The sequence below is a fragment of the Linepithema humile genome, chromosome 1, assembly GCF_040581485.1.
Source record: "Linepithema humile isolate Giens D197 chromosome 1, Lhum_UNIL_v1.0, whole genome shotgun sequence".
NCBI classification, from domain to species: domain Eukaryota; kingdom Metazoa; phylum Arthropoda; class Insecta; order Hymenoptera; family Formicidae; genus Linepithema; species Linepithema humile.
In genome coordinates, this window is record NC_090128.1 from 18,632,450 (window position 1) to 18,658,707 (window position 26,258).

A 26,258-nucleotide genomic window follows, 5' to 3' on the forward strand; every position below is an offset into this window, starting at 1 on the left:
TGCCGTGATGCGCTCAAGCCACTGCGCGAATATCTTCGACCGAATAGGATACGAAAAATCTGCCACGCTCGTGAAAATAAAGACACGAGGTGGGGCGCGCGTCTTGTGCACGAGGCGCAGCGCAGTCATTGTTCTCTTTACAACGCTCCTTGATTCAATTCAACAAATAACAAACATGCGTGCGAACGCATGCAATCGCAGGAAGAAAAGTGTGATTTATCGACGGAAAGCGGACCCTACGCCAGTGCAGTCTCCACCCCACCATATACACTCAACGCGAGTGCAACTCGAGTGTAGAGCGAGTGTCGGTCCGCACAGCCAGCACAAGGAAGCCGGCCGGTCATCCTCCTCGTCGTCTTCGTCGTCCTCGTCCTCGTCGTCTTCTTCTTCTTCTCTTCGCTCTTCCACCATCCGCGACGACGCTTCAAAGAGAAGCCCACGTGGGCGCCCGCGCACCTGTCGCTCTCTGCTTTCTCTCTCGGTCCCTCTCGCACTTTCCTGCGCCGCACCTCTTCGCTCTCTCTCTCTTTCTCACCCTTTTTCTCTTTTCTCGTCTCTCTATCTTCTCAAGTCGTGCCTGTTCTTGTCCTTCTTACTGTTTCCAGCAAATAGCCTCTACCATCCCTTTTTCTCTATTTTCATTACGCTTCCCTCGGGCCTGTCCTACCGATCTGCTGGCAACCTCACTCCCTGCCGATCACTCCTCCCTGCGAAGCAAATCCTTCCAGCCCTCGGGGCTCAGAGTGGACCCTCGTGCTCTCTTTCTCAGAGTTCCTTTTTCTTTCAGTCACCCTTCCTTCATCTCGTTTGATTCGCACTGCTGTCTGCCACGCATCGTTTCTTTCGTTCGTTCGTTCGTTTCAACCATTTCACGAACCATTCAAAGTGTCGGAAAATTATCGCTCAATATCATATGCAAACTCAAAATTGTATAAAAATACAAACTGCATCTGTATGCACGTACATCTTCATATTTATCGCGAGATCTTATTTATTTATCGGTATCGCTGATCAAATTCTCTTTCTCTTGCATTTCATCGCGAGTCGATTTAACTTTACTATTCCAAGCTACGATAAAGAATATTGTTGGAAATAAAGTTGTTCGATAATATGATTGTAATGTCTTTTAACCAATACCTTTGGGTGCCAATTTAGTCTTCTTCAACAACTTACGAGACCACTTGTTAATTGCTTCTTTGGACTTTGATTGATGCGATTTCGACCTGCCGCCATGATTTATGCCTTCCGACTTTCTTGTCCGAAATCCTCGTCCATTATATGATCCATGTAATGTTTCGAGCTCAATAAAGTCAGGCGATATGTTTTCGTTTTCTGTTTTTACAAATGCTTCATCAGTGACATCTTTTCCTTTTTCTGCTGCAGATTTATCTGTGCGCATCTTCTCTTTTATGTTAGTTATGTTAACTTTCAAGCGCTCTCGAAACCTAATGGCAAATCAAATATGTACTACATTGTTATTTTATATGCATTGCGCATATTATAAACTATGGACATTTTCTGATTTTACGAAGTTTTTGATCAATTTAGAATAAATTCTTTCGTTAGAAAAACAAAGTAATAACATATTAATAAAAAAAGTTATAAAATTTTTAAGTTATAAATTTATAAAAAAAAAAGATTGAATTAGATATAAAAATTCTGTAGATCAAAAATATAATTTCAGTGCATTTTGCCAATATACAATTAAAAACAAATAATTTCGTATTACCTGATATAAAATATGGAACCAATGATAACACAACACATAAAAAAGAGAACTATAGCCAACGCTGAGTAAGCGACGAATTTCTCGCTTGGCATCCATCCAAAAATCGGCCGTGTCAATTTATCCTCCATTAAGTGAGTACGCCAATTTGGAGGATCAAGAACTTGTGGAATCAATGTCGATGAGAAATTCATTGTTTGATATTATTAAATTTAATATTTAACGTAAAATTATTATTGCGGATTCGAACGAGCATTTATATATTATTTTTCGCATTACCTTTAACACGGATCACATTTGTCGTCCATTTGAAATTCAGATCCATTTGCTCTACGACGCACTTCCACGTGCCGTGATGAGATCTATTTACAGATGGAATATGCTCGACATTTACTGCTGCAGGCAACGTGATGCCATAATCTTTGTACGTTTTGTTATCGATCGTCCAATAAATTTTCAGGTCAGAATATACATAGCCAAGAATCGCACAGTGGCACGTTACATGCATAGGAAGAGTTTCGCGGATTGTGACGCTTTCCTTAACTGGAATCACTGCCAAAGTTATCACTTTAAATATCATATATGTCCCATCTATTCGATGCACGGTGAGCGTGTATACACCCGAGTCGTTCAATCTTGCTTTACTTATTACTGAAAAAATTAGCAAATTCCAGTTTGTTAATTTACGTCTGAAAAAAATCATTGATTACAAAATATTAAGCATATTAATTAATTTAACAAATAAATACATACTGATTTCGTAATTCTTAATTTCTAATTTATGCTGTTCGTTTTGAAGAAAAATTCCATTGTGGGACCACTGTATTTCTGAATCAGGCGACTCGGTTATGATAGAATTCACGATACTAGGAGCTGCAGGAAGCGTTATCGATTCATGTTCTTTTACAGTAAGAGCAGTGTAATTTTGTGCGATTCCCCTTTTAATCGAAATCGTGGTATCTACATGACGATAATAAAAATGATCATAATATATTTTTAAAACAGTTGCAGATAAAAACAATCTCGTTAACTGTGTAAAATGATGAAAATATGTAATAAATAATTCCAGTAGTGACGTTGTAACGTACCGTCTGTTATGTCGCCACAACGAATCGTATTGCAACGTCCCATGATGCTACTGGGCCCAATGCAAGGCTCGCCCCTCACGTTGGGTTCCGGTGAATTGCAGTATCGTTTTCTGGTTCCAACACCACCATTGCAGCTAGCGCTACACGCCCATGGTCCCCATTCCGACCATCCGCCGTCCAAAGGGGGGCCATCTATATCTGTGTAATTAAATGATTGAATAATATATGCGACACACAACTTTTTTCCTTACACCCTTAATTATACCTGACGGCATGCAATTTGCACTCCACGTGGCCCAACTTCCCGGATCCACGGCCAGCGAGAAAAAGTAAAAAATGAGCGGCTCACGGTGCACGTAATGGAACACGTTCGTTTCATTGCAGAATACTTGGATTGTATTTTCAGACCATCTTGTCAAAACAGACCGGAAGCCGATTAAATTACGTATTTAAATTCAATTCAATCGGATAGAAATGTATTTTCAGAATTACTTTATGGTAATGTTCGTCCAGGAATTCGTGGTAAATATAGGTTTGAGTGCTTTCTGTTTGCGATAAACTTTCACGCTGGGATATGTGTTTTTCAGAAAATATATCCACCGACCCTGTTCGCCGAGCGTGAGCGTGTAAAATCTGTGAAATGTGAATGCAATATATATAAATAGAAATAAAGTTTTGCGAAACAATTGCTTTATTTACCCCGGTGTTGCAGGCAGCAGAAGTAACGGTATTAAGACGACACCCTTGGCGCGTATCATCAGCATTAATCTACTGGGTCTGACCACGTCTTCTTTGGACCACGTTGACAATGGTAATATTCTGGTGTAGCGATCGGTTTGCGTGTTCTCTATATGGCATCCTAAATGCGACAGAAAATGTCAAAGATTTTCGTAAATAATCGCGAGCGCCGAATTTTGAATCGCAAAGAATGTACTTGAGGCGCAGTCAAAAGCAACTCCTATTGCGTGTCCTTTCTCGCTATTATAATAGTAATAGACGGGTAGAAAAGCTTTGGCTGGTTCAGGATGCTCCCATTCGAACAGCGGATTCGGCGCTCCTTCGTAATAAACGAGAACGCGTCCTCGAGGTATTCGGATAACAAAGCTGCTCCACTTGCCGAGATACAATAAATGCGGTAACGTTTTTTTCTTCACCAAAATTATTTCTAGTAGATTAATTTTAAGAAAAAAGATCAAGAAACAGTCTTTTATCGTGATCATAAGTTTCCAATAAATGGATGAATTACCCTCCTCTTCCGATTGATAATAAAGAAGCAGTTTTTCGTTATCCAAGGCTCCAATCTTGAGAATGTAACGAGAATTGAATCCATCATCAGCAGTAAATACAAACGTTATGGAATCTGGCTGATCGGGTTCCCATGCTTTTAATGAGAAATGTAAGCCTTCCGTACGATGTTCCGGCAAAACGTATAAACGTCGCCCAATGCCGTGTCCTTTTACGAAAAATGTACACTCCTCTAAAACATTAATAGAACGGACATAAATTTATATTACCAATCAATCATTCCTCCGTGATTTCTTTAATTTCTTAACATTAATTAAAATTCTAAAAGAAAGAAAAACAGTTTAAACGAATATATTACTAATTGCGATCTTCATGAATCTTTTAGAAAAATTTATTTCAAATCTACATGTTAAATTTGCAGCTATCTATTACAGCTGGACAAAATTTTTTATTTTAAAAGTCTTATTCTGTGCAAAAATTTGTTTTACCCGGCTTTTCGCAATCCCTTACATCGCAAAGATCTTGTGGCACTAAGGGATCCGTCGTGTAGCACCATGTGCCGGCGATATTGCGCGAGGGATCTCTGCAATAATTGCTAGCATTTCGTACACTGCGTTCAGGATAAAGACTATCATTTAAATAGGCTCGATCGACTCTGTGAACAGGTTTGAACACCACTCTGTTTGATAATCTTGACGGCGATAGATTCGATGATGATCCCAATAAAACGTTTTGCTCCATCAAAGAACGTTTCCAGTGAGACTTTACATGAATTGATCTCGGAGTTCTAGAAGCAACTCTCGTTATTAATGATGTATTCAGTCTCTGCATCTGCTCGAGATCGTAATCGCTCAACCATTTTGCGCAAGTTCGACCCGAGCGAGTTGTCGACAGTGTGCCAATGTAATCATTAGCAGTCCCTGCCATTCGACACTCTAAAGAAAAGAGAAATTTAACTTACTTTTATTCAAATTATACAAAATATATGTAGAAATTGTCACATTTTTATAATTAAATTCGCCAATTATGTAAAAATAAATAAAAATTTCATAACTTTGTTAATCAGAAATTTAAAACAAAGTTTCATGTGATAAAAGCAGTGCAAACTTTATTTTTCCCACTTATTTAAAAAAACGATAGAAAAAGGTCACTGCACATAATTCACTAAATTGTTATATTAATAAATACCTGATGATCGGCAAATTCGTACAGGACAAAATCGTTTTTCAACATCGATAGCGTACGAAGCGGGAATCGCGTAGCAATACGGTCCACTAGGATCATGACTTGGATTTCTACATCTGTTTAAAGCTTTCACTACAGACTTATCGACAAAATTATCGGCTATTTTCTCATCGCGTGGCACCTAACAAACACAACCCTCTCTAGAATCTTTTCTAATACAATGTATGATAATGTCCTAGAATCAAATATCCTAATACAACCTCTTCTGCTATCCACGGTACACACGGAAGTTCCCCTGCACTTGTCCATTGAGTTCCTTGATACTGGAAATCTGCAGCATTTTGAATGCAGTTCGGAGGCTGAGGATCTTCTACCATGTTTGCTATTCACGAAACAAAATTAAAACAGGTGATTTAACTTAATATACATATATTGATAAGAAATTAAAAAAAAAAAATATAAAATTTACTATCTGGTGGACAGAACAATGTCCAATGCGCTATTGTTTCGTCGCTCCCAACGCTGAACCAACGTAACGTAACCAATAAATCATGATTCACATCTAGAATTTCTTCAATTCCATACGTACGTTGCGAAAATAAGCGCAACTGTGTGCCAAAAATGCTATAAACATTGCATATAAAAATTAATTAATATAGCAAAAGAATTTAAATATTTTTAATAGACACATTTAATATGTTGACCTAATAGTAAAATCTTTCCACTTCCAGTAATTTATCAATCCTTTAATCATAACGTCTTTCAAATGTTGCTTTATTGATTTCTCATTTTCTTGATATAGCAAGGATGTAACATTATTGCGCCCAATTTCTATCTAAAATAAATCTTTGGTCATCTCAGGCTCTTGTATTTTATATTTAATTATAGATGAAATTTAAAGTATATTAAAAGCTTGTCTTACTGTGAAACAAGGAAATAGCGCTCCAGGACTTTGATATAATCGTATTTCTACGTTACGACTAGCTCGAACATAAAAATGAACATCCTGCGTGTCATTACTCTTCTGCATCGACCAAATCCTTAAGAAATCGCTTCCAAATGTTGTATGACTTTCACAATCTAAATACCGAAGAAGTACGAATTTAGTAAAACAATATTTTTCACATAATTAAATGCAGGATAAATTTATGAACAATTAAACGTACACTTTTGACAAAACTCTGTGCTCCACAAGACACCAGTGCCCATAATGCCATAGTACAAAAAACTGTCGGGATATAAACTCGAAATGCTATTTCCCATTTTATATTCGTCCATAATTAACGGTTTGGATGCACCGTGTATTCCAAATGATATGAAACCACTACTCCATGCAATCCACAGACCAGTCCACTTAGAACTGAGCAATATTTCGGGTGTATTTTCAAAAAGGCTCTCCTCCTAAAAATACATCAAATCAAATGATATTAGTGTATTCATCGTATATTATTATTACATTAACTTTAAACAGTTTACACTAACATTCATAATTGGATATGTCTGGCCACTGATACTGTTTGAAATTAAAAGTTCTACTCCTGCTTTCCAATCTTGGGCAATCTTTCTGGCGGAAAACGGAATTGGAAGCAAACTTAACAAAATCCTGGCTTCCGCCTGAACACACATGATCAATTTGACTGATTATGTTGTAAATTATGTTCTCTATAAATATATCTAATAAATATATACAGTTAAGAATACTGATATACATTTTGTTCATCAAGAGGATCCCAGAGTTTAATCCAAAAAGATATGTTTCCGTAAGTGCTGTTTAATCCCGTTAATGTGGAGTAAGTTGATGCATTTCGTGAATACATTAAGCAATCTAAGAAAAGAAACATATCTTGATAAATTATTTTTTCATAAAAAATATTGTAAAACAAAAAATGTTCTTACAGGTCAAAAATAACAAATTTTAGGATATTGATAGTTTTGTACAAAATAAAAAATGTAATACTAATATTTTTTATATTAGATTTAAAATTTTAAAATTCTAAAGTTAGTCTAAAGTAATCCTAAAGTTTCAATTCTCCATTTTATTAGACAATACAAACCTTTATCATCGCAAAATGGAATATCACAATATTCTTTTTCTACTAACTCATAATTTTTTTCTTCTACGTAACACCAAGGGCCACCAGTATCATCGTCCGGATTCCTACAGTAATTATTTGCCTTTGCCCTTGATCCATCTGGAAAATGCTTATTGTGAAATTTAATAGTCTGAAAATTAACAACAATGCAGTAAATCTTTCATCAACTGATGCGTATAATTTTCGCAATAATCTACATAACGACTTTTCTTACTTTTGCATTACCGAGTTTATATCTCTTGTTCCACGATTTGCATTTTCTTTTTGAAACACTAAAACTTCGACTTCCGCCATATTCAACACCCGATCCCGTTATAATGCAATCTAATCATGTAATTATATCATACATTTCACTTGTCAACTTATTCATAAAAAATCAGCAACTAGATATTGAGTTTCATTAAATCTACTTTTTAGAAGACTAGCTCATAAATTTCATTAAACGCAACATTAAAATATTCAAATCTTTAAATCATGAATATGTTCGTTTTTTTATGAGAATATTTAACATGCTGTCAACTGATTGTTTGTTTTTCGATTTTTTTTTACACGTCCAGTACTTTGTTGTGATTTCTTTTCTCGATTGTTATATGTATCTCATATTACTTTTTAACAGCCTTTCTTATATTATTATGTCAATTTCTCTTAAGAAGGTCCAGATAGCTTTTCGTACTAATGTTCTTTAATCAGTTCTCAATTGAATATGTTCGATCATTGAAATTTAAATTCATTGAAGGTTAAATTCTTTTGAAATTGATGATATTTACCTTCATAATTACAAAGCGGAACATCACACTCATCATCAATAACGGTAGGTTCTAACGTATAGCACCAAGGACCTCTCGGATCTCGAGTAGGATTTCTACAATAATTTTTCGCGAGTTTCATAGATTTCTCTGGAAAATCTTCATCAGTTATGTCCGCACTAATCTAATAATGAAATTGAAAAGATAATGTAAAGTTTGCAGCTTTTTTATAATATGGAAGAAGTGTAGCCAAGTGCAAAAAACTTTAATTAGTGTGATTAAATTATATATATGTATAGAGGAAATTTAATCTTTAATCAAATATATGTAGATGCGTTCAATATGAAAGAACATAATATTTAGATGTAAAGCATGCATAATGTTTAGTGTATAAATTTATTCACACATCACTGTTTCAATATTCACTGCCAGTACTGAAAATCTATAGTTCACGTTACGTACGCTATAGATTTTTATAAATGCAGTGAATTTTGGAACACAGGCCAGTGAGGAATTAAAAAATAAAATTATGTCTTAATCTGTTTGCTGCTAAAAGAAAAAAAATACACATATTCACATTAATAAACTAACTTTGTGAAGTGGTTGCTGAGCGGTCCATGATTGACAACGAAAACCACCAACAGTCATCATAATAAAACCTTTAAATTCGGTTCCAAGGTGGGACAGTTTGCACTTGGATAAATCAGTTCTCGATGTATTATACACTGGGAAAAATATAAGAATAACATCAAATAGCTGTGTAAATAATTGCGCGGAGAACAAACAATAACAACGTTGAAAATAATAGATAGTGCATGGAAAAATATATTACACGATAAGATTGATAAAATTTTTACTCAAAGGATTCTTTTAATTTCAATGATAAGCAAAACATATTGTAAATAACTCTTGAAAAATTTTGGATAAAATTTATTATTTAATTGCATTGATTGTCCTCGTTCTATAATTTATATGTTTATTACGTGGATCTGCAACAATCGAATTTAAAATCTGCAGAAACAATATGCTTGGAAGAAATTGTTTAACGTACATATCCAAAATATAATTTATAATATTATATATGTCTGGAAATATATTTAAGCCTTTCCTTTAAAATATTTTCTAGTATTCAGAGTTTCCCGCCTAAAATTTCTGCAGTCACTTCTATAATCTTGGTGCTATCTCTGTCTGTTTATCTTTACCGGCTTTGCCTATCTACGTACTCTTTCAATAGATTACAGCTGCAATATGGAGGAAATAAATTAAATAATAATTAAATTCGTAGTGTTCACAGCCGATAAACAATAAATTAATATTCAACTAATAAAGTCATTTTACGTAAATCGTTCAATAAAATTATGATCGTATCTTCGCTAGGTTATGTGTCAGCATTGTTGTGACAAGCGAAGCGGTTACGTTTAATTTCGGAATTGTGTTCGACTGTGAGACGAAGAAGATGGGTTTACTTACCGATCCTAGAGCTGGAACTGGCAAAATCATAAAACTGTTATTGAAATGGGAGAAACCGTTGTGTTTTATATTATATGTGAAAGGAGTTATATGGTTAATGCTGTTAGCATTACCAATGTTTAACGATAGTACGTCTCGCAAATAAAAGGCGTTATCAGAATTACGTACATAATTGTGTAATTTTACTCTTTAAACGAATTTATTTGACTTTTAGATACTTACTTCTCTGAGAATGCTTTGTTACCTGGATTAGTTACGAAAGAGAGTAATCTAGAACAAATATCAAAGCAATACTATTATGAACTAGTTCACGAAATGAAGAGATATCCAGATGGTATGCCTTATGCATGGCTCTCAGCTAAATTCAGTCAGCTTTACTTAGATGTACATATCCATAACTTTTCCTTGGTTTATCCATTTCAGGAACAAAAGGTATAGTAGCAGTTATATGCGTACATAATAAAGGTTTAATAATTTTTTATTTATAAGTGAAAAATTTTTCAGTTTACAGGACAAAATATTTATGGCATCGTTAGAGCTCCACGGGCGTCTAGCACTGAGGCTATTGTAGTCAGTGCACCGTATAGGCCAATTAATAGCGTTCATTTAGACACTGCACCTTCGATAGCATTATTACTTGCATTTGCAAAGTTTTGCAGAAGTAAATCTTTTTCTGTAACTGTTAATAGATTCTTTTACTATATTAAAATACATTTCTTAATTGCCGTGATCATTCATTTACAGAACAAAAGTACTGGGCAAAGGATATAATATTTCTTGTAACAGAACATGAACAATTGGGCATGCAAGCGTGGCTGGACGCGTATCATGGTGTTACTAGCGGACAAGAAGGAATATTGCTAGCAGGAGATTTATCAGGAAGAGCTGGATCTATTCAAGCTGCTATCAATTTAGAATTTCATGCAATGAAAATTACATCGATTGATGTCAAGGTGCGCAAATCTTTTAAATATCAATTTTACATTTGATACTTTATAATATTTCTATGTAATAATTGCAGATAGAAGGTTTGAATGGACAGTTGCCCAATCTGGATCTTTTTAATCTAGCACAAAATATGATAGCCAAAGAAGGAATTCGACAATCTTTCCAACGTCGATTCGATGTCAATTACAGAAATAAATTTAAAAGCTGGTGGTATTATTTTAATACATTAATGAGTATGATAGCGACTCAAGCCACTGGGGTTCCAACTGGTAATCATGGATTCTTCCACAGGTATAATGAATAAAAGAAAAGTGAGCTTATGATAATGGAATTAATTTAGAGCTCTTTAGCTTGTGACGTCGCAAACGATTAAACAAGAGAAAAATATAACAAGTGATCTCAAATGAGTGTTCAGTTAAACAGCTCTGAATTAATCTATTCTAATGAAATAAAATTTTATTAACATAATAAAGGATTATAACAATCCTTTATAAATAAAAAATATTAAAAATTAGATTGCTGTTTAAAAATTTTTAATTTAGCACACTATTTTTACCAGCTTTTACATTTAACTATAATTTGTCTAGATTTGGCATAGAAGCCATTACATTAGAAGGTTTTGAGAGAACTGGGAAAGAGGTAGGAGCAAATTTTTATCAGATAGGACGTGTAGTCGAAAGTATAGTGCGATCACTTAATAATTTATTAGAACGTTTCCATCAATCATATTTCTTCTATCTATTGCCCTCCACTGATCGATATATCTCTATTGGTAAGGCAAGAAATAAAACTCAAACATCTTTAATATTTTTTAGAATTAAATTGTAAATAAAAAAAAACAATTATTTTGCAGGATTATATATGCGACCTTTGGTTTTGATAATTGCAAGTGTATTCATAAAAGCCTTTTCTATTTGGCAAAGATTGCAGGCGTCAAGTAGTTCAAATGATGCAAAAGACAAAGAAAATGAGACAAATGAGCAAAAGGACAACGTCGAGCAAAAGGACAACGTCGAACAAAACTTATCGAACAAGGTAGCGAAGTTTTATATTTAGCTGATTACACATTTTTATTACAATCTTCAATGGTTTAATCTTTCTGAACAGATTGAGGAATTCGATATTGGCAGTATCGCTTCTGAAATATTATGGGCACACATGTTTGGCGTATTAGTAATGGCCTCACCCCGATTTTTCACCTTAATCGGGTCACAGATGTTCAGCTTGCGCACAGAGGACTCATTATATGGCGGTTTCGCTGCTCTTACAGTTCTCATGATTTTATGGCGCTTCAATCTGAGGAGGTAAGATAGAAAAAAGATCACTGCTAAATTGTATGTTATTACACAAATATAATTTCTAGGTCGATGAGATACGAAAATATATCGCTCATCTGCATCATCGCGTCCATCGAATTAGGCACTGCGTTAATGTGCGTAGCCATGCACAATTTCTCATTAGCGTTACTGACAGCCGTCGTATATGTACCAGTTATACTGCTCATAACGCCGCATCACGAGTTCGCGTCAAGGTGAGCATGATTGAAATCATCGCTTTTGTTAATCTTGCCGTAAACACTTTTATCACAGCGGCGGTTAACGGTACTTCGCCTTGTGTTTTGCAGATTCCGCAGCTTTCAGTACATCGCGTGGATTTTGCTTCATCCATTCATCGTTTCTACGATTGTCGTATATGTATATACTTATATCAACTTCCCTACCGACACAATCCTGTCTCTGCTCCTCCGAGGCCACCGCGCTAATAAGCAAGCGCTCGTATTTAGTATCATGGATTCCATGATATACGGCAATTGGCTCTACAATGTTACCACCGCTGTTATGACACCGATCTGGCTGCTGTTTTGGAACGTCATGCGTTCCAACGTTGTGATGCCCATGCAATAAGACTGCATTTACCGCACAGTTAAAATTCCTACCGACTTAGAATTTTGATTTCGTAGGTACGATCTTTCTTCGATAATAAACACTTCATCGATAAGAAAAGGAAGATTCTCGATAGCTTAATAAACAGAAACATATTTTGAAAAGAATGTTTAGAGATTGACTTGTTTCTTCATGAGATTAAACAATCATCAGATCAACAAAATACGTCAGTCAATAGATATAGTATATCATTCGATGATAACCCTCATGACTCTTTTTGTAGTCTCACTCGACTAGATTGCAGTGTGTAGCGAGCACAGTGACGTCGATTGAGGAACTTCGCTCTAAGCGAAGTGTCGATATATCGCGTAAAAGTGGAGGACGTAACGGTGCGTATAATCTTTTTTACATAAAAGTATCGGCTTGTGCTGGCACATATATCACATTCGCGCCATGTATTATTCAATCACGGATAATCTTAATGGAACGTTGCGTACTGATTGCTGTCTCGTCATTTCTGACGCTCAATGTCGCAACAAATGCTATCGAATGCGATGGTGACCTCCTCAGATTTTTTTTTATTTTTTGTTCGATGAATATTATTATAATTCAAGCGTTTAAGTTTTTCTATCTCATTTTTTTTCTTGCGGTTTTGTTATTTAATACTGGAAAATTTGTATTACGTGCTATGTATTGTGAAACGTATTATTACGTGCTATGTATTGTGAAACGTGACATGTGCACATTTTGGTAATTTGTTATATAAGAATTACATACCATATATGTCTAACATGCCACTTTAAATTCTGTTTACATTATTGAACGCATTTTAAACATATGCAAATGACCAATAACAAGAATGTATTTTTCAACGTAGTACCACAGCTTATTGTTCTCAGTGAAAATTTTAAATAAAATACTCATTATTTGCCGTTAAAATACTCATTATCTGCTTGGTGAATAAATTTAAAATAAGATTCTGATGACAGTAAAAATTTTTTACTTAAGCAAATTTTCATTTCTAATTTACTAAAATATATATTTTACAAGAGATTGATGTATCATTAATTTTGCCTGATCTATACTTAAAAAATTATTTAAAACGAACATGTTAATATGTTCTACATGTCATAAATGTTAAGTATTTTCCAAGCGCAAATAAATCGAAGATAAATGAACGCAATAAATCGATTTATCACGATTATGGATTTGCGCGTATCTTATACTTTAACTTTTATCAAATCACGTGATGTTTTGAATAAGATAAGAAGGTTGAATGCACGGAAAATCGTAGATTTCAATTCTCTTTAATTCCATTATATATATTTTTCAGATTTATAAATATTTTGTATAAAATAAGTTTATAATTAAGCTATAAATGAATAAAAAGCTTCAAAAAATTTTTAAGTACAAGAAAATTTTCGTTCAAATTACTTAATGAAAATAAGACGTATATTAGTACACTATTTTCGTACAAGGCCGTATTCTGATACACACTGTAATTTGCTGAAATTTATAATTGACGTTACGTATATTTCAGTGCTAATAGTATATCGGACAGTGTATATTGGAACAGAATCCAAGGTACATGGGGTCTATTCATTATAGCTGAACTGGCTGCACTAGTTCAGAGTTTATCTTTCTCCTTCTTATGTAGAGAGAAAAAGATAAACTCTGAACTAGTGCAGCCAGTTCAGCTATAAAGAACAAACCAATGTACGACTAACAAATAGTGCAATAATTGAACTTGATTCTTCGAATAGAATATGTTTCGGTACTGTTATATTGCTCCATTTGTACCGAAACGAACTGACCGAGTAATAATCATGTATGTACTGACCACTCGCGGCTCTTCGGGAGTCATCAGCTTAATCAGTTGTAATCCGACTCGACACGGGGGAAGATGATATGAAGTAGCGAAGTCGAGCCGTTGTCGTGAAACGACTTTGTAAATTAATATAAATAACAACGTAAAATTGATTTAATAGAAAAATTATTATCGCAAAAAATATGCACACAAATAAATTTATATGTAATTGTCACGTGTAATGTTTGTGACTGTGTTATTTACGGTCGCAAATTGAGGTACAACAATTTTTATTGTAATTTTCATAGTCGTATGATACGAAGATTATGTTGTAATTGCATTCCGCGTTGATGAAATAAAATTATCAGATTGCTCAAGTGTTTGTTTTACGCATATGATAGCGCTCTATGCCTTTAATGTGACATAAAAGCACTATAGATATTAATACTAATATATTGCAGTGAATTACATGTGAAAGAAATACAGGAGTGTATTAATTTGAAAATGGAAAGAAACTCAATCAAAGAAACTTCCCTGTGCAATGGCAGTGTTAATAATAAATTTCGTGAAGATGATTTATCAAGTGACGCACTACAAGAAACATTATCATCAAATACTCTTGTGTTTTATGTGAATGGAAAATTGGTATGACGACAAACTTACTTTTATTATAATAAAATATTTACATTAAAATATTTATTTTTAAATGTATACTTTTTGATGTCATCAAGGTATCTGATAAGAATATAGAGCCAGAATGGACACTTTTATGGTATCTCCGCAACAAACGTATCCTTTCATGTATTTATGAATTCATTTGTATATTAAAATAATATCATTGGCTTATTTATCCTTAATTATAACAATTTAGTTGGATTAACTGGCACAAAACTTGGCTGCGCAGAAGGAGGCTGTGGAGCCTGCACAGTTATGGTTTCAAGATTTGATCGCGCCACTGGCAAAATTATGTATCTTTTTTATTACAATAACAAAACGAATCAATCTCGCAGAGTGAAGCGATGTAAACCGTACTATGTTTCCTTAATATAATTTTATATAAATTGAAAAAAAAAAACAGTCACCTAGCTGTTAATGCATGCTTAACACCCGTGTGTGCTATGCACGGTCTAGCTGTAACCACCGTTGAGGGAATTGGTAGCACAAAAACCAGGTTGCATCCAGTGCAGGAACGCATTGCCAAGGCACACGGATCACAATGTGGATTTTGCACACCCGGTATAGTCATGTCTATGTACGCACTGTTACGTAGCATACCAAAACCAACGATGACGAATTTAGAAATTGCATTTCAAGGTACATTTATTGCAAAGTAATGAAAGCTTTACATAATAATTTATACGTACAAATATGTTGCTTTGTGTGGCTGATGAAGATAAAGATTAATTGCACATTTATGATTTCCAGGTAATCTGTGCAGATGCACAGGATACAGACCGATTATAGAGGGATTCAAGACTTTTACAGAAGAGTGGGAACAATCACAATTAATGGCTAATGTGGGAAAAGAAGAAACGAGCGATGGCAGAGCTTGCTCAATGGGTAATGCCTGCTGCAAGCTGAGAGCTTTCACATCGGAGCCAACAGAGATATTCAACTCCAAAGAATTCTGTCCATATGATCCTACTCAGGAACCAATATTCCCACCAAAACTAAAGGTGAGGTGTTACTGTGGAAAAGATTGTCTGTCAAGTAATACAAGATACGGCTGATAAAAGTAACATTACAATTTTCATTATGCGTATTGTTTGTTTCAGATTGAATCTAAACTAGATGAGCAATATTTGGTGGTGAAAGGAAGAAATGTCAGTTGGTACAGGCCAACGAATTTCAAAACCCTGCTTTCCCTGAAAGAACGATATCCAAATGCTAAAATTATTATCGGCAACACAGAAATTGGTTCGTATATTTCTTTTTTAAACCGTATTATCAAGATAAAATTATTTATCATTCATATGTTACAGGAGTTGAAGTAAAATTTAAAAATTTAGTATATCCAGTACTTATACAACCAACACAGATACGAGAAATGCGTGAAATTATCGAGACACAAGAGGCATTGAAAGTGGGTGCAAGTGTGACTTTGGCTGATCTTGAGGAAGCATTAAGACATCATGTTAAAATAAAGCCTGGTAATGTATTAGATCTCTAAAATCGTAATTATCATGTCAAGATATAATTGTCGTTTAATAATTTTTGTAATATTTTTACTTAACTATAATGAATAGCTATAATATGTAATATTTTCTCGATAGAGCACAGCACAAAGATCTTCACAGAAATTATAAACATGCTGCATTGGTTTGCTGGAAAGCAGATAAGAAATGTTGCTGTAAGTATGAGCATTTCTTCGATGCATCGTTGCGATTGCTGCTTATAACTCGTTTAATAAGTCTCTCTCAAATAATTAGGCTGTAGGTGGCAATATAATGACTGGCAGCCCGATATCAGATCTAAACCCCATTTTTATGGCTGCGAATATTAAGTTAAATTTATGTAGCTCAAAGCACGGAAGTAGAACAATACTAATGGATCACAACTTCTTTACTGGATATCGCCGTAACGTTGTCTTACCCGAAGAAGTATTAGTTTCCATTGAGATTCCCTTCACAAAAGAGGTAGAAATACTAATGTAAAGACTCTGCAACACCAAGGACTATTCTTACATTTTTACATTTTCACAGAATCAATATTTTATTGCCTACAAGCAAGCAAAGAGGCGGGACGATGACATCGCCATAGTCAATATGGCCCTAAATGTATATTTCACTCCTAATACAAATGTAATTCAGAAAGCATATATCGCGTTCGGTGGCATGGCGCCTACCACTATCTTAGCAAGACAGACATGCCAGAAAATAGTTGGAAGGTAACATCGTAAGTCAGTAATTGATTGCGCATTAAGTTTCATTGATATTAAGTAAGACTGACAATTTCAGAAAATGGACTGAATCGATCTTGGAAGAAGCTTACGATTCTTTACTCGAAGAACTGCCATTAGCGGGCAATGCACCGGGTGGAATGATTAAATATCGCCGATCTCTTACTCTCAGGTGCGATTCAGATTGCGTTGATAATTAAGACGTAAATGAGTGAAATTGCTACGGTTAACATACGTTATGTTTTACAGTTTATTCTTTAAAGGATTTGTGCATATTTATAAAAAGTTATCAACCTGCGTTTCGGATATAGAATTCTTGCCAAACGAACTAAACAGCGTATCAGACTGCTTCCATTATAAAGCGCCGAAAAGCTCGCAATATTATCAAGTGGTAATGCTTTAATTTAAATACAAATTATTACTTAAATATGAGAGCAATTGTAAAATATTTATTTATATTTTTACGTAATTTTTAATAGATACCCAAAGATCAAGAAGCGCGTGATCTAATAGGACGTCCTATCGTGCACGTGAGTGCGTTCAAGCAAGCAACAGGAGAAGCAGTGTATTGCGACGATATGCCCAAATTTAGAGAAGAATTATACTTGGCATTAGTTTTGTCCACTAGAGCGCATGCAAAAATTTTGAGAATTGATCCTACCAAGGTACTGTCCAAGGAAGGAGTTGTATCATTTTTCTCTTCAAAAGATATAGCGGAAGACAGAAGATGGGTGGGCCCTGTGTTTCACGATGAAGAAGTTTTTGTATCGGAAAAGGTATACATTCTCAAACTAAAATAAAGTACTTGTTGAAGCCATTAATCTTTTTGAGTTTTAGATAATATGCGTAAAAATACTAAAAGTATACTTTTTCTACTTCTTCAGGTTACCAGCCAAGGTCAAATAATTGGCGCCATTGTTGCCACCGATCAAATTATCGCTCAGGCTGCGGCAAAGATGGTTGAAGTAGAATACGAAAATATAGAACCTGTTATCATATCTATCGAGGTATTCAATAAGAAAAAAAAACATTATTCAAAATATCATAAGAAATATATATTTTTTTCTATAGGACGCCATCGAGCACAAATCATACTTCCCTGGTTTTCCTAGACGTATCGTTAAAGGTGATGTGGAAAAAGCTTTTGCAGAAGCGGATCATGTTTTACAAGGAGAAGCACGCATAGGCGGGCAAGAACACTTTTATTTGGAGACGAATGCCACTATTGCTATACCTCGTGAAGAAAACGAGTTGGAAGTGTTTTGTTCCACGCAACATCCTTCCGAGATACAAAAGCTGATCGCTCACGTTTTAAATATACACATCAATAGAGTTAATGTTCGTGTAAAACGTATAGGCGGTGGATTCGGTGGGAAAGAATCCCGCGCAGCATTGCTTGCGATACCAGTGGCATTTGCGGCACACAAGTATGCAAACATATGTTAATTTACAATATGTAATACAATGTATTATTTCTTAAAAAGAATGCAACAAAAGTATTTAGAGAAGTTTTATCTTAAAGTTAAGTTTAAGGGAAGATCAATTTGTGGAATGTTATTATGCAATACATAAATGTATGATTAATCTGTAAAAAAAATTTATATAGATTGCAGAAACCAGTTCGTTGCATGCTAGACAGAGATGAAGACATGATGATAAGTGGAACACGGCATCCATTTTTATTCAAATACGAAGTTGGATTTAATAAAGACGGTGTCATTAAAGTGGCGAAAATATTTGTGTACAATAATGCAGGCTACTCTCATGATTTATCAGTATCGGTAAGTAACAATGTGATAAAGTAGAATTGGCGTCTATCAAAAATTCTACATATTAATATATGTATGTGAAATCTTGCATATTTCCAGGTGTTGGATCGCGCCATGTTCCACGTTGAGAATTCATATAAAATTCCAGTGTTAGAAGTTATCGGATTTATGTGTAAAACAAATTTACCATCAAACACAGCTTTTCGAGGGTTTGGTGGACCGCAAGGAATGTTTGTGGCCGAAAATATCATTCGGCACATCGCTGATTATTTGAAGCTGGATGTTGTCAAGGTAATATTTGAGAATCGTTATGCAACAAAATATCGTATAGAAAAGGTATTTTAGGTAACAATTATGTTATTAAGAATTCGTATATATATATCTAATTTATACGTTACAAATAAAGATTAAGGTTTAATAATAAAAAAAATTTTGTTTGATGACAGCTGTCCGAAATAAATTTATATAAGGAAGGCGACTTAACGCACTACAACCAACAACTCGTCGATTGTACTCTGGATCGCTGCTGGCGCGAATGTCTAGAATCTTCCCACTATAATGAAAGACTAATCGAGATTCAGAGTTATAACAGGTGAGTAAGCATATGGTAGTTTATATTATAAACTAGATGATTAACAATTATTAAAATGAACGATATAAATCTTGCAGGCAAAATCGATTTAAAAAGAAAGGTATCGCAGTTGTGCCTACAAAGTTCGGTATAGCATTCACTGCATTGGTTTTAAATCAAGCGGGCGCACTAGTGCACATTTATACCGACGGTTCAGTGCTAATTAGTCACAGTGGCGTTGAGATGGGACAAGGTCTACATACAAAAATGATTCAAGTATGTAGAATATCTATTTGTATTTTTTATCGCGAAATATAATGCACGTTCCAGAACTACCTTTTATTTATCCGAATATCCGACTTTAAAATCGACTTTACTTCAACAAAAAATTGTTGAAGAATCACAATAGTTTTTTAAAGTTAAATAATAAGTAATTGGAGGAATTAAATTAAATTAATATATATTGCCAGGTTGCTAGCAGAGTACTAAAGGTAAACCCGGACAAAATACATATCGTCGAAACCGCAACCGATAAAGTCCCTAATACATCTGCTACCGCAGCCAGCTGCGGATCCGATCTCAATGGCATGGCGATTATGGTAATTATAAATAATATTTTGTTATACACAAATGGACTAAGAAGAGTTGTTTTCGCAGCAAGCATGCGAAGCACTTATGAAACGATTACAACCGATAATGGACAGCAATCCGGAATGTACTTGGGAAGATTGGATAAAGGCAGCATATTCTCAAAGAATAAGCTTATCCGCTACCGGCTTTTATCAAACGCCCAACATCGGATATTCTTTCGAAACTAATACGGGAAACCCGTTCAATTATTTTACGTACGGCGTTGCTGTTACGGAGGTTGAAATTGATTGTCTTACTGGCGATCACGAGGTACACATATATATATTGTATTTTTATATGTTTATAAAAATTAATGGCATTAAGTTTTCAAAAATGATAAGCAACACCGGACATTAAATCTGTAATCCGATTTAAACTTTGAAATATCTTCATAAAGATTCTAAATATATTATAGAAAAAAAAGACTGGTATCTTACGTGTTTTACGAACATCTGTTATCGATACAGGTTTTACGAACAGACATCGTTATGGATTTGGGAGAGAGTTTAAATCCAGCCATCGACATAGGGCAAGTCGAAGGTGCCTTCGTTCAAGGATACGGTTTATTCACATTAGAGGAAATAATTTACTCACCAACGGGAACTTTATTCAGTAGAGGGCCTGGCGCGTATAAGTTGCCGGGTTTCACCGACATACCTCAAGAATTTAATGTTTCACTGTTAAAAGGAGCTTCCAATCCCAGAGCAGTATATTCTTCTAAGGTATAGCTTTCCTGATGCTGTTTTTCACATATTTTTCATTTTTTCATTTTTTGTTTTATGTATTAGAGTACAGTTTACTATAAAAAAAAAAATACGATAGCAATAAAATTATATTAAAGTTAATGATATTATTGAAATCTTTATAGGCCGTCGGCGAACCACCACTATTTTTATCATCATCTACATTTTTCGCTATCAAGGAAGCAATTAAAGCTGCACGTTTAGAAATGAACATTCATGATTATTTTAGACTTGATGCTCCTGCGTCTGCTGCACGTATACGTGATGCTTGCATAGATAATTTGACACTAAAGGTATCACGATGTTAATGCAAAATATAAATTTAATTTTGTGAGAAACAATCATGAAGTAATTTCCGAAAAAGCATTTTATTTAGAGATTTCATTTTCAAAATTTACTTTACATGTACTACAATAATTTTTTTTACTTTGCAGATTAAAGAGCCTAATTTAAAGCAACAATGGAATATGGTGCCGTAATTCTTAATAAGGTCACGTTAGTGTTCATATTTTTCAAGTATTCATAGTTTTTATATTAAAGATGAAAAAATCTAAAATGTTTATATATTATTATTAAATGTTTATATACAATTTAAATATCGGTATATATGTTAATAAAATGTAAAAATTTTCGAAATATATTATAAATAGCAGAGATACTAAGGTAAATGTACCTTTTACCGAACTTGCTCCAATTAAAAAAACTGATTTCGTTGCTTAAAACTTCATGCAATATATTCTCATTTATTTTGACGATCGTACTGTTAACGGCTATTATTTTTTAGCGCAAATAGTAAATTGGTCGGTAATTGGAGCAGTTCGGTAAAAGGTACATTTACCTTATATCCATGTTTTTATTGAGTAGAAATATACATATATCTCTCTCATATATATCTCTTATGCTTCTAATACTACTATTTATATATTGCAAGTTTTATTTTTATTATGAGAATTTTCTTCAGTTTGTATCGCATAATTCAATACTCAACAAGTTTCTCATATGAAAGATATAAAAAAGAAAATTTTATTTGATAAATGTAAACTTTACATGACAGGATAAGGGCATTTAAAAGAAGTACTACTTCATTATATAATATATTCTTTTTTAATTAAATTTGTTAACAATCTATGGTATATCAAATTAAAATTAAACATTGCTTATCCCAGATTTTTCAACTGTTTCCAGCAATGTCTGTAAATTAGTTTCGAATAATTCACATCGAATGGGCATTTCCAGTGCATAAAATGGATTCTTTAGCGCATAATCAGCATATAGATCATATACTCTTTTTAATAGGATTTCCATCCCTGATTGTGACGGCTCTGCTACTATCATAAATTTAATACCTGTCAATGTCTGGAAACAATATAAACGAAATGTATCTGCTTCGAGGACCTCAATTCCAGAACATCGCGGTTCTGGACTTAGCTGGCTTGCTATAGCAAACAGTGGGTAAAACATTGAAGCTAAAAATATTTTCTCGTTTGTTGTCATTTTTGCCCGACTAAACTTCAAAGTTATGGGAAAATTTTCTGATTGTTCTAACATCTCCAAAACATCTCTTCCATCTTCAAGTTCACGACCTGTGACTGCAATTCCATTGACAGCTGACAACACATGACCCACTACAAATAATTTAAAAGCTTTGATACGTTTTACATATAGATTTTTATCAATTTAACTTATGGATTAATATTATAAAACTTGGATTTTTTTTCTTTCTCATTCTATATTCTAATATAAATTGAATTATAGTGTTATGAGAATTATGTATATCCTTACCATTTATTCCATCTCTTTGTCCAAAAGCTACCACCACTTTCTTGTTTTCATAATTCAATTTAATATCAAGCGGAAAGTTGAAAGACTTTTCGACTTCAATTTTTGGAACATTATGATCGTGATTGAAAATTAAACCACCAGACTTTGACACGATGTAAACACCATATATCACCATTGTTGCGTTGCTTTGTAGAGGTTAGGTAAAATCATCAGATTTTCAGATGATTTTATCGCATTTAAACAAGTGTGATGACAATGATGACAACTCCACTATAGTGTACTGAATAATATCAATCTGGATTTTACGAAAAACTTTTCATTTTTTTGCAAACATTGCTTTTAAATGCATGTACAACCACCCAACTACGCGAAAAAGCTATTATCAGTTGACAGTTCGTGCAAGTTCGTGATAGTGTGAAGTCACAATGCATTTAAAGGAGAATAGAGAAATATTCCTTTTTATTGAAATATTAATGTAAATTCTAATAGTACTACTTTTCAGTGTCGTACGGTTTTAATATAAGCATGGAAGAAGAGGATTCAAAATTTGCACATAAAGTGTACAAAAATGATCCAATTTTATTTACTAATTATGTCGGAAAAGAGGTTAAGATAATGATGAAGGATAAAAGTAGTCATAGTGGTATTGTTTATACAGTTGATCCGGTATCAGGAAGGTATTAGAAATATTATTAAAATTTCTTATTTAATAATTAAAAACGTAATCATAAAATTTTACAATAAAATATTAACTCTTAGTTCTAAACTTAGTCAATAATCTTATAAATAAAACTTATTTGTCTGTTCAAGTATAAACTTGCTTACTTATATAAACAATATAACGATATATTATTTTACAGTATTGTGCTCTTGCAGTCTGGAAAAACCACGCAATATCGTTTACAAATAATATTTGACCATGCCATCCAGAATATGAAAATAACATCAGAAGAGAAAATAAACATACCAGAATTGTTTCCATCTATATCTGCAAAATTTTCACCGGCAACGATTACTACAAGAAAAAATATTGTTATGAAATTATTGCAAGATAATCGATTTCCAGTTAAAGAAGAGGATAATGTCCTACAGATTGAAGATACTCTTTCAATAGAGCCCCCCTATTATCCAGAAAATTGTAACTGTACTAACAGTATTATTCTTACTAGAATACAAAATATTTTAAGGCGTGTAAATGATGTTGAATGACTGTGCTCAACAAAATATTTTAAGGCGTGTAAATGATGTTGAATGGCTGTGCTCAACAAAATACAAATTTGTTTTACAAAAATGACCTATGCTATGTTTGATTATACAATCAAACTTTTATATATTTTTCTTTTTAGAATCGAGACAATGCTATTTTATATATTTTTTAGGTTCAATTTTAATTGATTCATCTTTCTATGCTATTTTTTCATTACAGAATTATAATTACGCAACATAAGTAAAAAATTATGTAATATTAGAATGTCTTGGTTTATTGTCTAGATTATTTTACTTTCTTTTTATATTCTTATTGTCTATAGTTTTTATTTAATTAGTATAATCTTATATTTTATAATTTTATATTAACTAGACGATACAACCATATTGAAGAAATACACATTTAAATTTGCCACATAATATTTATTCTTTATGATTATAATCAGTTGATAAGACCATTGAACTATATAATTTTATATGATTGCTTCTCAGAGAACACTTCGCAGTTTTTCTTTTTTTTTGCACTTCCTTCTTCACGTGCTTTATTTTAAAATAAAATTATAATTTAAATTAATTATTACAATTAAATATAATAATTAAATTAAAATTATTTTAATTATTACATTTATGTATGTAATTCATGTATGTAATTTATTTATATAATAAATTTACATAAGATTGTATTACAGAATTAAATCTTTTACGTATAAATATAGATCATTTGAAAGTGGCGGTGTATAGAAAAACCAATTGCGATTCTCGCGCACTATTCTATCCAATTCAGGTAAAACAATACAGTTATTCTCCAAACGCACGTAGAGTATGCCATGAATTTTAACGTTCCGATTTTCATTATAATTTGTATAATAATTAAAGCTTCCAGACGATGTTGAGTACAATATGATTCAGGTAATAACGAGAGTATTTTATTTTATGGATATGATCATGTTTTCTGATCTTGAAATAGTACAAAACGGTCGCGATATTGTAATGAGAATCAGAAACTTGTTGCGCATCTTTCAACAAGACATGGTAATTCTAGATGTTTTATTCAACGTTCTTAATAAAAAAATTTAATTTTTGCGCTAAGTTCACGCGCAGTAATAAGGCCGATCGCATATTCGTACATGAAGCATTTGGGCGAAATCGTCAAAATATTTCGGCATTGCGCGCGTCGTCCTTTTGACCGCCATGACAGTATCTCACTTCTCACTGTGGTGTCTCTACGTGCAACGGTTCGGAACGCAGAGCGCGAACGCTCCGCGAATAATCGCGTATTTTATCCGTTAAAAGTGTATAATGAGTTTTTGTCGGGAGTGTCGATTAAAGTAACGGGCGATTACTGAAATGTATTGGACTGTTACCACGAGTGTTCACAATTAATGGTGTTTTGTCGATCGTAGTCGGCATTCAGCATCGCTCAATTCGGTATCGGTATGCATTCAATGCAAATCCAGTGCAAACGCAGTCTCTGATCATAGTCTCTAATACGATAAACATGCGAAAATAATTCTTATATTCGCTCAAGAGTAGCGAACGCAGCGTACGTTTTATTAGGTGTAGTATGTTGAAAATTTAGTTTATCGTAATTAAGTCGTACAAACACACACAACTACGTAACATAACTGTTACGTTTTCTGAAATTAACAATAAATTATGATCGCGGACGCTTATGACGTAGTTTATTTTATCTCGAATTTTGTGCAGTGTGACGCGACATATTCACTACTTAAAATTGTGAAAAGTGCAGTGCGCGGATTTTTATTCGACAGTGTGTGTAACCAACAATAAGTGCATGAATTTATGGATTTTTCGATGGAACTGATACGAAGTAGTCTGAGGCAAAATCTGCAGCGCAGCAAACTACAATACCTTAGCTGGTAAGCTTTTCTATGATTTCATTATTTTAAAACAAATTTTATTACAATAATACACATGTAACTATTGTTATTTATTAAAATTTATATTTAACACGCGTTAAAATTATTTAAAATATTTATTAAATAAGATATAATTAAAATATATGTTAAATTTTCCAGGTACAGCTGTAGAGCGTATTTAGTTAAGGTACAACGATCGGTGAGTGAATTCATTCCATAGAATTGTTAAAATCGTACTTTGATAATTACACATTCATCAGCGATTGACATTTTTCTAAATAAATAATACAAAATTACTTTTGATTCATCATAACATTATAAAATTTCAGATTTCGTTCAAATATTCTAATAATAAATTCTAATAATAAATTTTATTATTTTATGTTTTTGCAATAAAGTACAAATTGTCAAAATACGATTTTAAATATATATTTTATTAATGCAACAAAAATATATTGATATATTTGCTTATATAGCAAACGATATAATTAGTATATATAATTATTTATTCATTTCAATATTTTTAACTATATTACATATGAAAATATCGTTCTGTATATGAATTTAGAATATTTTTTTGTTTTCTT

The 26,258-nt window shown here is 33.4% G+C and overlaps 5 protein-coding genes and 1 long non-coding RNA gene across 8 annotated transcripts; 3 read left to right on the forward strand and 3 right to left on the reverse strand.

Moving 5' to 3' along the window:
- Window positions 1-53: 53 nt before the first annotated feature.
- LOC105669450 (uncharacterized) lies at window positions 54-8,825 on the reverse strand. The gene is made up of 24 exons (XM_012362416.2): window positions 8,675-8,825; window positions 8,105-8,267; window positions 7,552-7,661; window positions 7,299-7,467; window positions 6,954-7,069; window positions 6,727-6,858; window positions 6,411-6,645; window positions 6,167-6,324; window positions 5,949-6,079; window positions 5,714-5,868; window positions 5,505-5,626; window positions 5,248-5,425; window positions 4,548-4,994; window positions 4,061-4,291; window positions 3,749-3,979; window positions 3,514-3,673; window positions 3,307-3,447; window positions 3,080-3,225; window positions 2,815-3,012; window positions 2,480-2,686; window positions 2,006-2,377; window positions 1,730-1,889; window positions 1,138-1,445; window positions 54-1,068 (listed from the first exon to the last, which is right to left on the reverse strand). The coding sequence occupies exons 1-24, from the start codon at window positions 8,732-8,734 to the stop codon at window positions 992-994; spliced, it is 4,407 nt and encodes a 1,468-aa protein (XP_012217839.1). The 5' UTR covers window positions 8,735-8,825; the 3' UTR covers window positions 54-991.
- Window positions 8,826-9,251: 426 nt separating this feature from the next.
- Window positions 9,252-14,568, forward strand: GAA1 (glycosylphosphatidylinositol anchor attachment 1). Its single transcript, XM_012362424.2, has 10 exons — window positions 9,252-9,681; window positions 9,768-9,985; window positions 10,058-10,214; window positions 10,298-10,506; window positions 10,575-10,792; window positions 11,089-11,273; window positions 11,355-11,536; window positions 11,609-11,805; window positions 11,865-12,032; window positions 12,126-14,568. Exons 1-10 carry the CDS (start codon window positions 9,540-9,542, stop codon window positions 12,403-12,405), a joined length of 1,956 nt encoding a protein of 651 aa, XP_012217847.1. The 5' UTR covers window positions 9,252-9,539; the 3' UTR covers window positions 12,406-14,568.
- On the reverse strand, window positions 11,525-12,126 carry LOC137000640 (uncharacterized). Its single transcript, XR_010890904.1, has 2 exons — window positions 11,990-12,126; window positions 11,525-11,797 (listed from the first exon to the last, which is right to left on the reverse strand). It is a non-coding gene; the product is annotated as an uncharacterized lncRNA (long non-coding RNA).
- On the forward strand, window positions 12,669-21,450 carry ry (xanthine dehydrogenase rosy). Of its 3 annotated transcripts, none has more exons than XM_012362417.2 (25): window positions 12,669-12,773; window positions 14,653-14,836; window positions 14,923-14,980; window positions 15,063-15,159; window positions 15,270-15,505; window positions 15,617-15,867; window positions 15,967-16,108; window positions 16,174-16,341; window positions 16,465-16,541; window positions 16,621-16,827; window positions 16,894-17,078; window positions 17,149-17,262; window positions 17,340-17,481; window positions 17,570-17,866; window positions 17,975-18,097; window positions 18,162-18,517; window positions 18,697-18,871; window positions 18,959-19,150; window positions 19,306-19,451; window positions 19,529-19,706; window positions 19,901-20,029; window positions 20,088-20,330; window positions 20,528-20,782; window positions 20,929-21,096; window positions 21,238-21,450. In XM_012362417.2, the coding sequence occupies exons 2-25, from the start codon at window positions 14,696-14,698 to the stop codon at window positions 21,280-21,282; spliced, it is 4,125 nt and encodes a 1,374-aa protein (XP_012217840.1). In that variant the 5' UTR covers window positions 12,669-12,773; window positions 14,653-14,695; the 3' UTR covers window positions 21,283-21,450. The 3 variants fall into 3 exon arrangements, with proteins under 3 accessions (XP_012217840.1, XP_012217841.1, XP_067213749.1); XM_012362418.2 differs by lacking the exon at window positions 12,669-12,773 and adding an exon at window positions 14,329-14,469; XM_067357648.1 differs by lacking the exons at window positions 12,669-12,773; window positions 20,929-21,096 and adding an exon at window positions 14,329-14,469.
- A 438-nt stretch (window positions 21,451-21,888) lies between these two features.
- Window positions 21,889-22,760, reverse strand: Trs23 (trafficking protein particle complex subunit 4-like protein Trs23). Its single transcript, XM_012362410.2, has 2 exons — window positions 22,586-22,760; window positions 21,889-22,428 (listed from the first exon to the last, which is right to left on the reverse strand). Exons 1-2 carry the CDS (start codon window positions 22,758-22,760, stop codon window positions 21,950-21,952), a joined length of 654 nt encoding a protein of 217 aa, XP_012217833.1. The 3' UTR covers window positions 21,889-21,949.
- An 84-nt stretch (window positions 22,761-22,844) lies between these two features.
- On the forward strand, window positions 22,845-24,487 carry LOC105669446 (gem-associated protein 6-like). The gene is made up of 3 exons (XM_012362411.2): window positions 22,845-22,987; window positions 23,088-23,262; window positions 23,446-24,487. The coding sequence occupies exons 1-3, from the start codon at window positions 22,933-22,935 to the stop codon at window positions 23,792-23,794; spliced, it is 579 nt and encodes a 192-aa protein (XP_012217834.1). The 5' UTR covers window positions 22,845-22,932; the 3' UTR covers window positions 23,795-24,487.
- The last annotated feature ends 1,771 nt before the right edge of the window (window positions 24,488-26,258 follow it).

What these genes read in the sequence shown, in the direction of transcription:
- ry (XM_012362417.2), top strand. Translation starts at nt 14,696, where the DNA reads ATGGAAAGAAACTCAATCAAAGAAACTTCCCTGTGCAATGGCAGTGTT. An exon ending in AGATTCCCTTCACAAAAGAG is followed by an intron (nt 16,828 to 16,893) that starts GTAGAAATACTA and finishes ACATTTTCACAG; the next exon opens with AATCAATATTTTATTGCCTA. An exon ending in CTCATGATTTATCAGTATCG is followed by an intron (nt 18,872 to 18,958) that starts GTAAGTAACAAT and finishes GCATATTTCCAG; the next exon opens with GTGTTGGATCGCGCCATGTT.
- LOC105669446 (XM_012362411.2), top strand. Translation starts at nt 22,933, where the DNA reads ATGTACAACCACCCAACTACGCGAAAAAGCTATTATCAGTTGACAGTT. An exon ending in TCAGTTGACAGTTCGTGCAA is followed by an intron (nt 22,988 to 23,087) that starts GTTCGTGATAGT and finishes ACTACTTTTCAG; the next exon opens with TGTCGTACGGTTTTAATATA. An exon ending in GTTGATCCGGTATCAGGAAG is followed by an intron (nt 23,263 to 23,445) that starts GTATTAGAAATA and finishes ATTATTTTACAG; the next exon opens with TATTGTGCTCTTGCAGTCTG.
- GAA1 (XM_012362424.2), top strand. Translation starts at nt 9,540, where the DNA reads ATGGGTTTACTTACCGATCCTAGAGCTGGAACTGGCAAAATCATAAAA. An exon ending in ATTTGCAAAGTTTTGCAGAA is followed by an intron (nt 10,215 to 10,297) that starts GTAAATCTTTTT and finishes ATTCATTTACAG; the next exon opens with AACAAAAGTACTGGGCAAAG. An exon ending in CATCACGAGTTCGCGTCAAG is followed by an intron (nt 12,033 to 12,125) that starts GTGAGCATGATT and finishes TGTGTTTTGCAG; the next exon opens with ATTCCGCAGCTTTCAGTACA.
- Trs23 (XM_012362410.2), bottom strand. Translation starts at nt 22,760, where the DNA reads ATGGTGATATATGGTGTTTACATCGTGTCAAAGTCTGGTGGTTTAATT. An exon ending in ACAAAGAGATGGAATAAATG is followed by an intron (nt 22,429 to 22,585) that starts GTAAGGATATAC and finishes AATTATTTGTAG; the next exon opens with TGGGTCATGTGTTGTCAGCT.
- LOC105669450 (XM_012362416.2), bottom strand. Translation starts at nt 8,734, where the DNA reads ATGATGACTGTTGGTGGTTTTCGTTGTCAATCATGGACCGCTCAGCAA. An exon ending in ATCCTCTTGATGAACAAAAT is followed by an intron (nt 6,859 to 6,953) that starts GTATATCAGTAT and finishes ATGTGTGTTCAG; the next exon opens with GCGGAAGCCAGGATTTTGTT. An exon ending in TGCAAATTGCATGCCGTCAG is followed by an intron (nt 3,013 to 3,079) that starts GTATAATTAAGG and finishes TTAATTACACAG; the next exon opens with ATATAGATGGCCCCCCTTTG.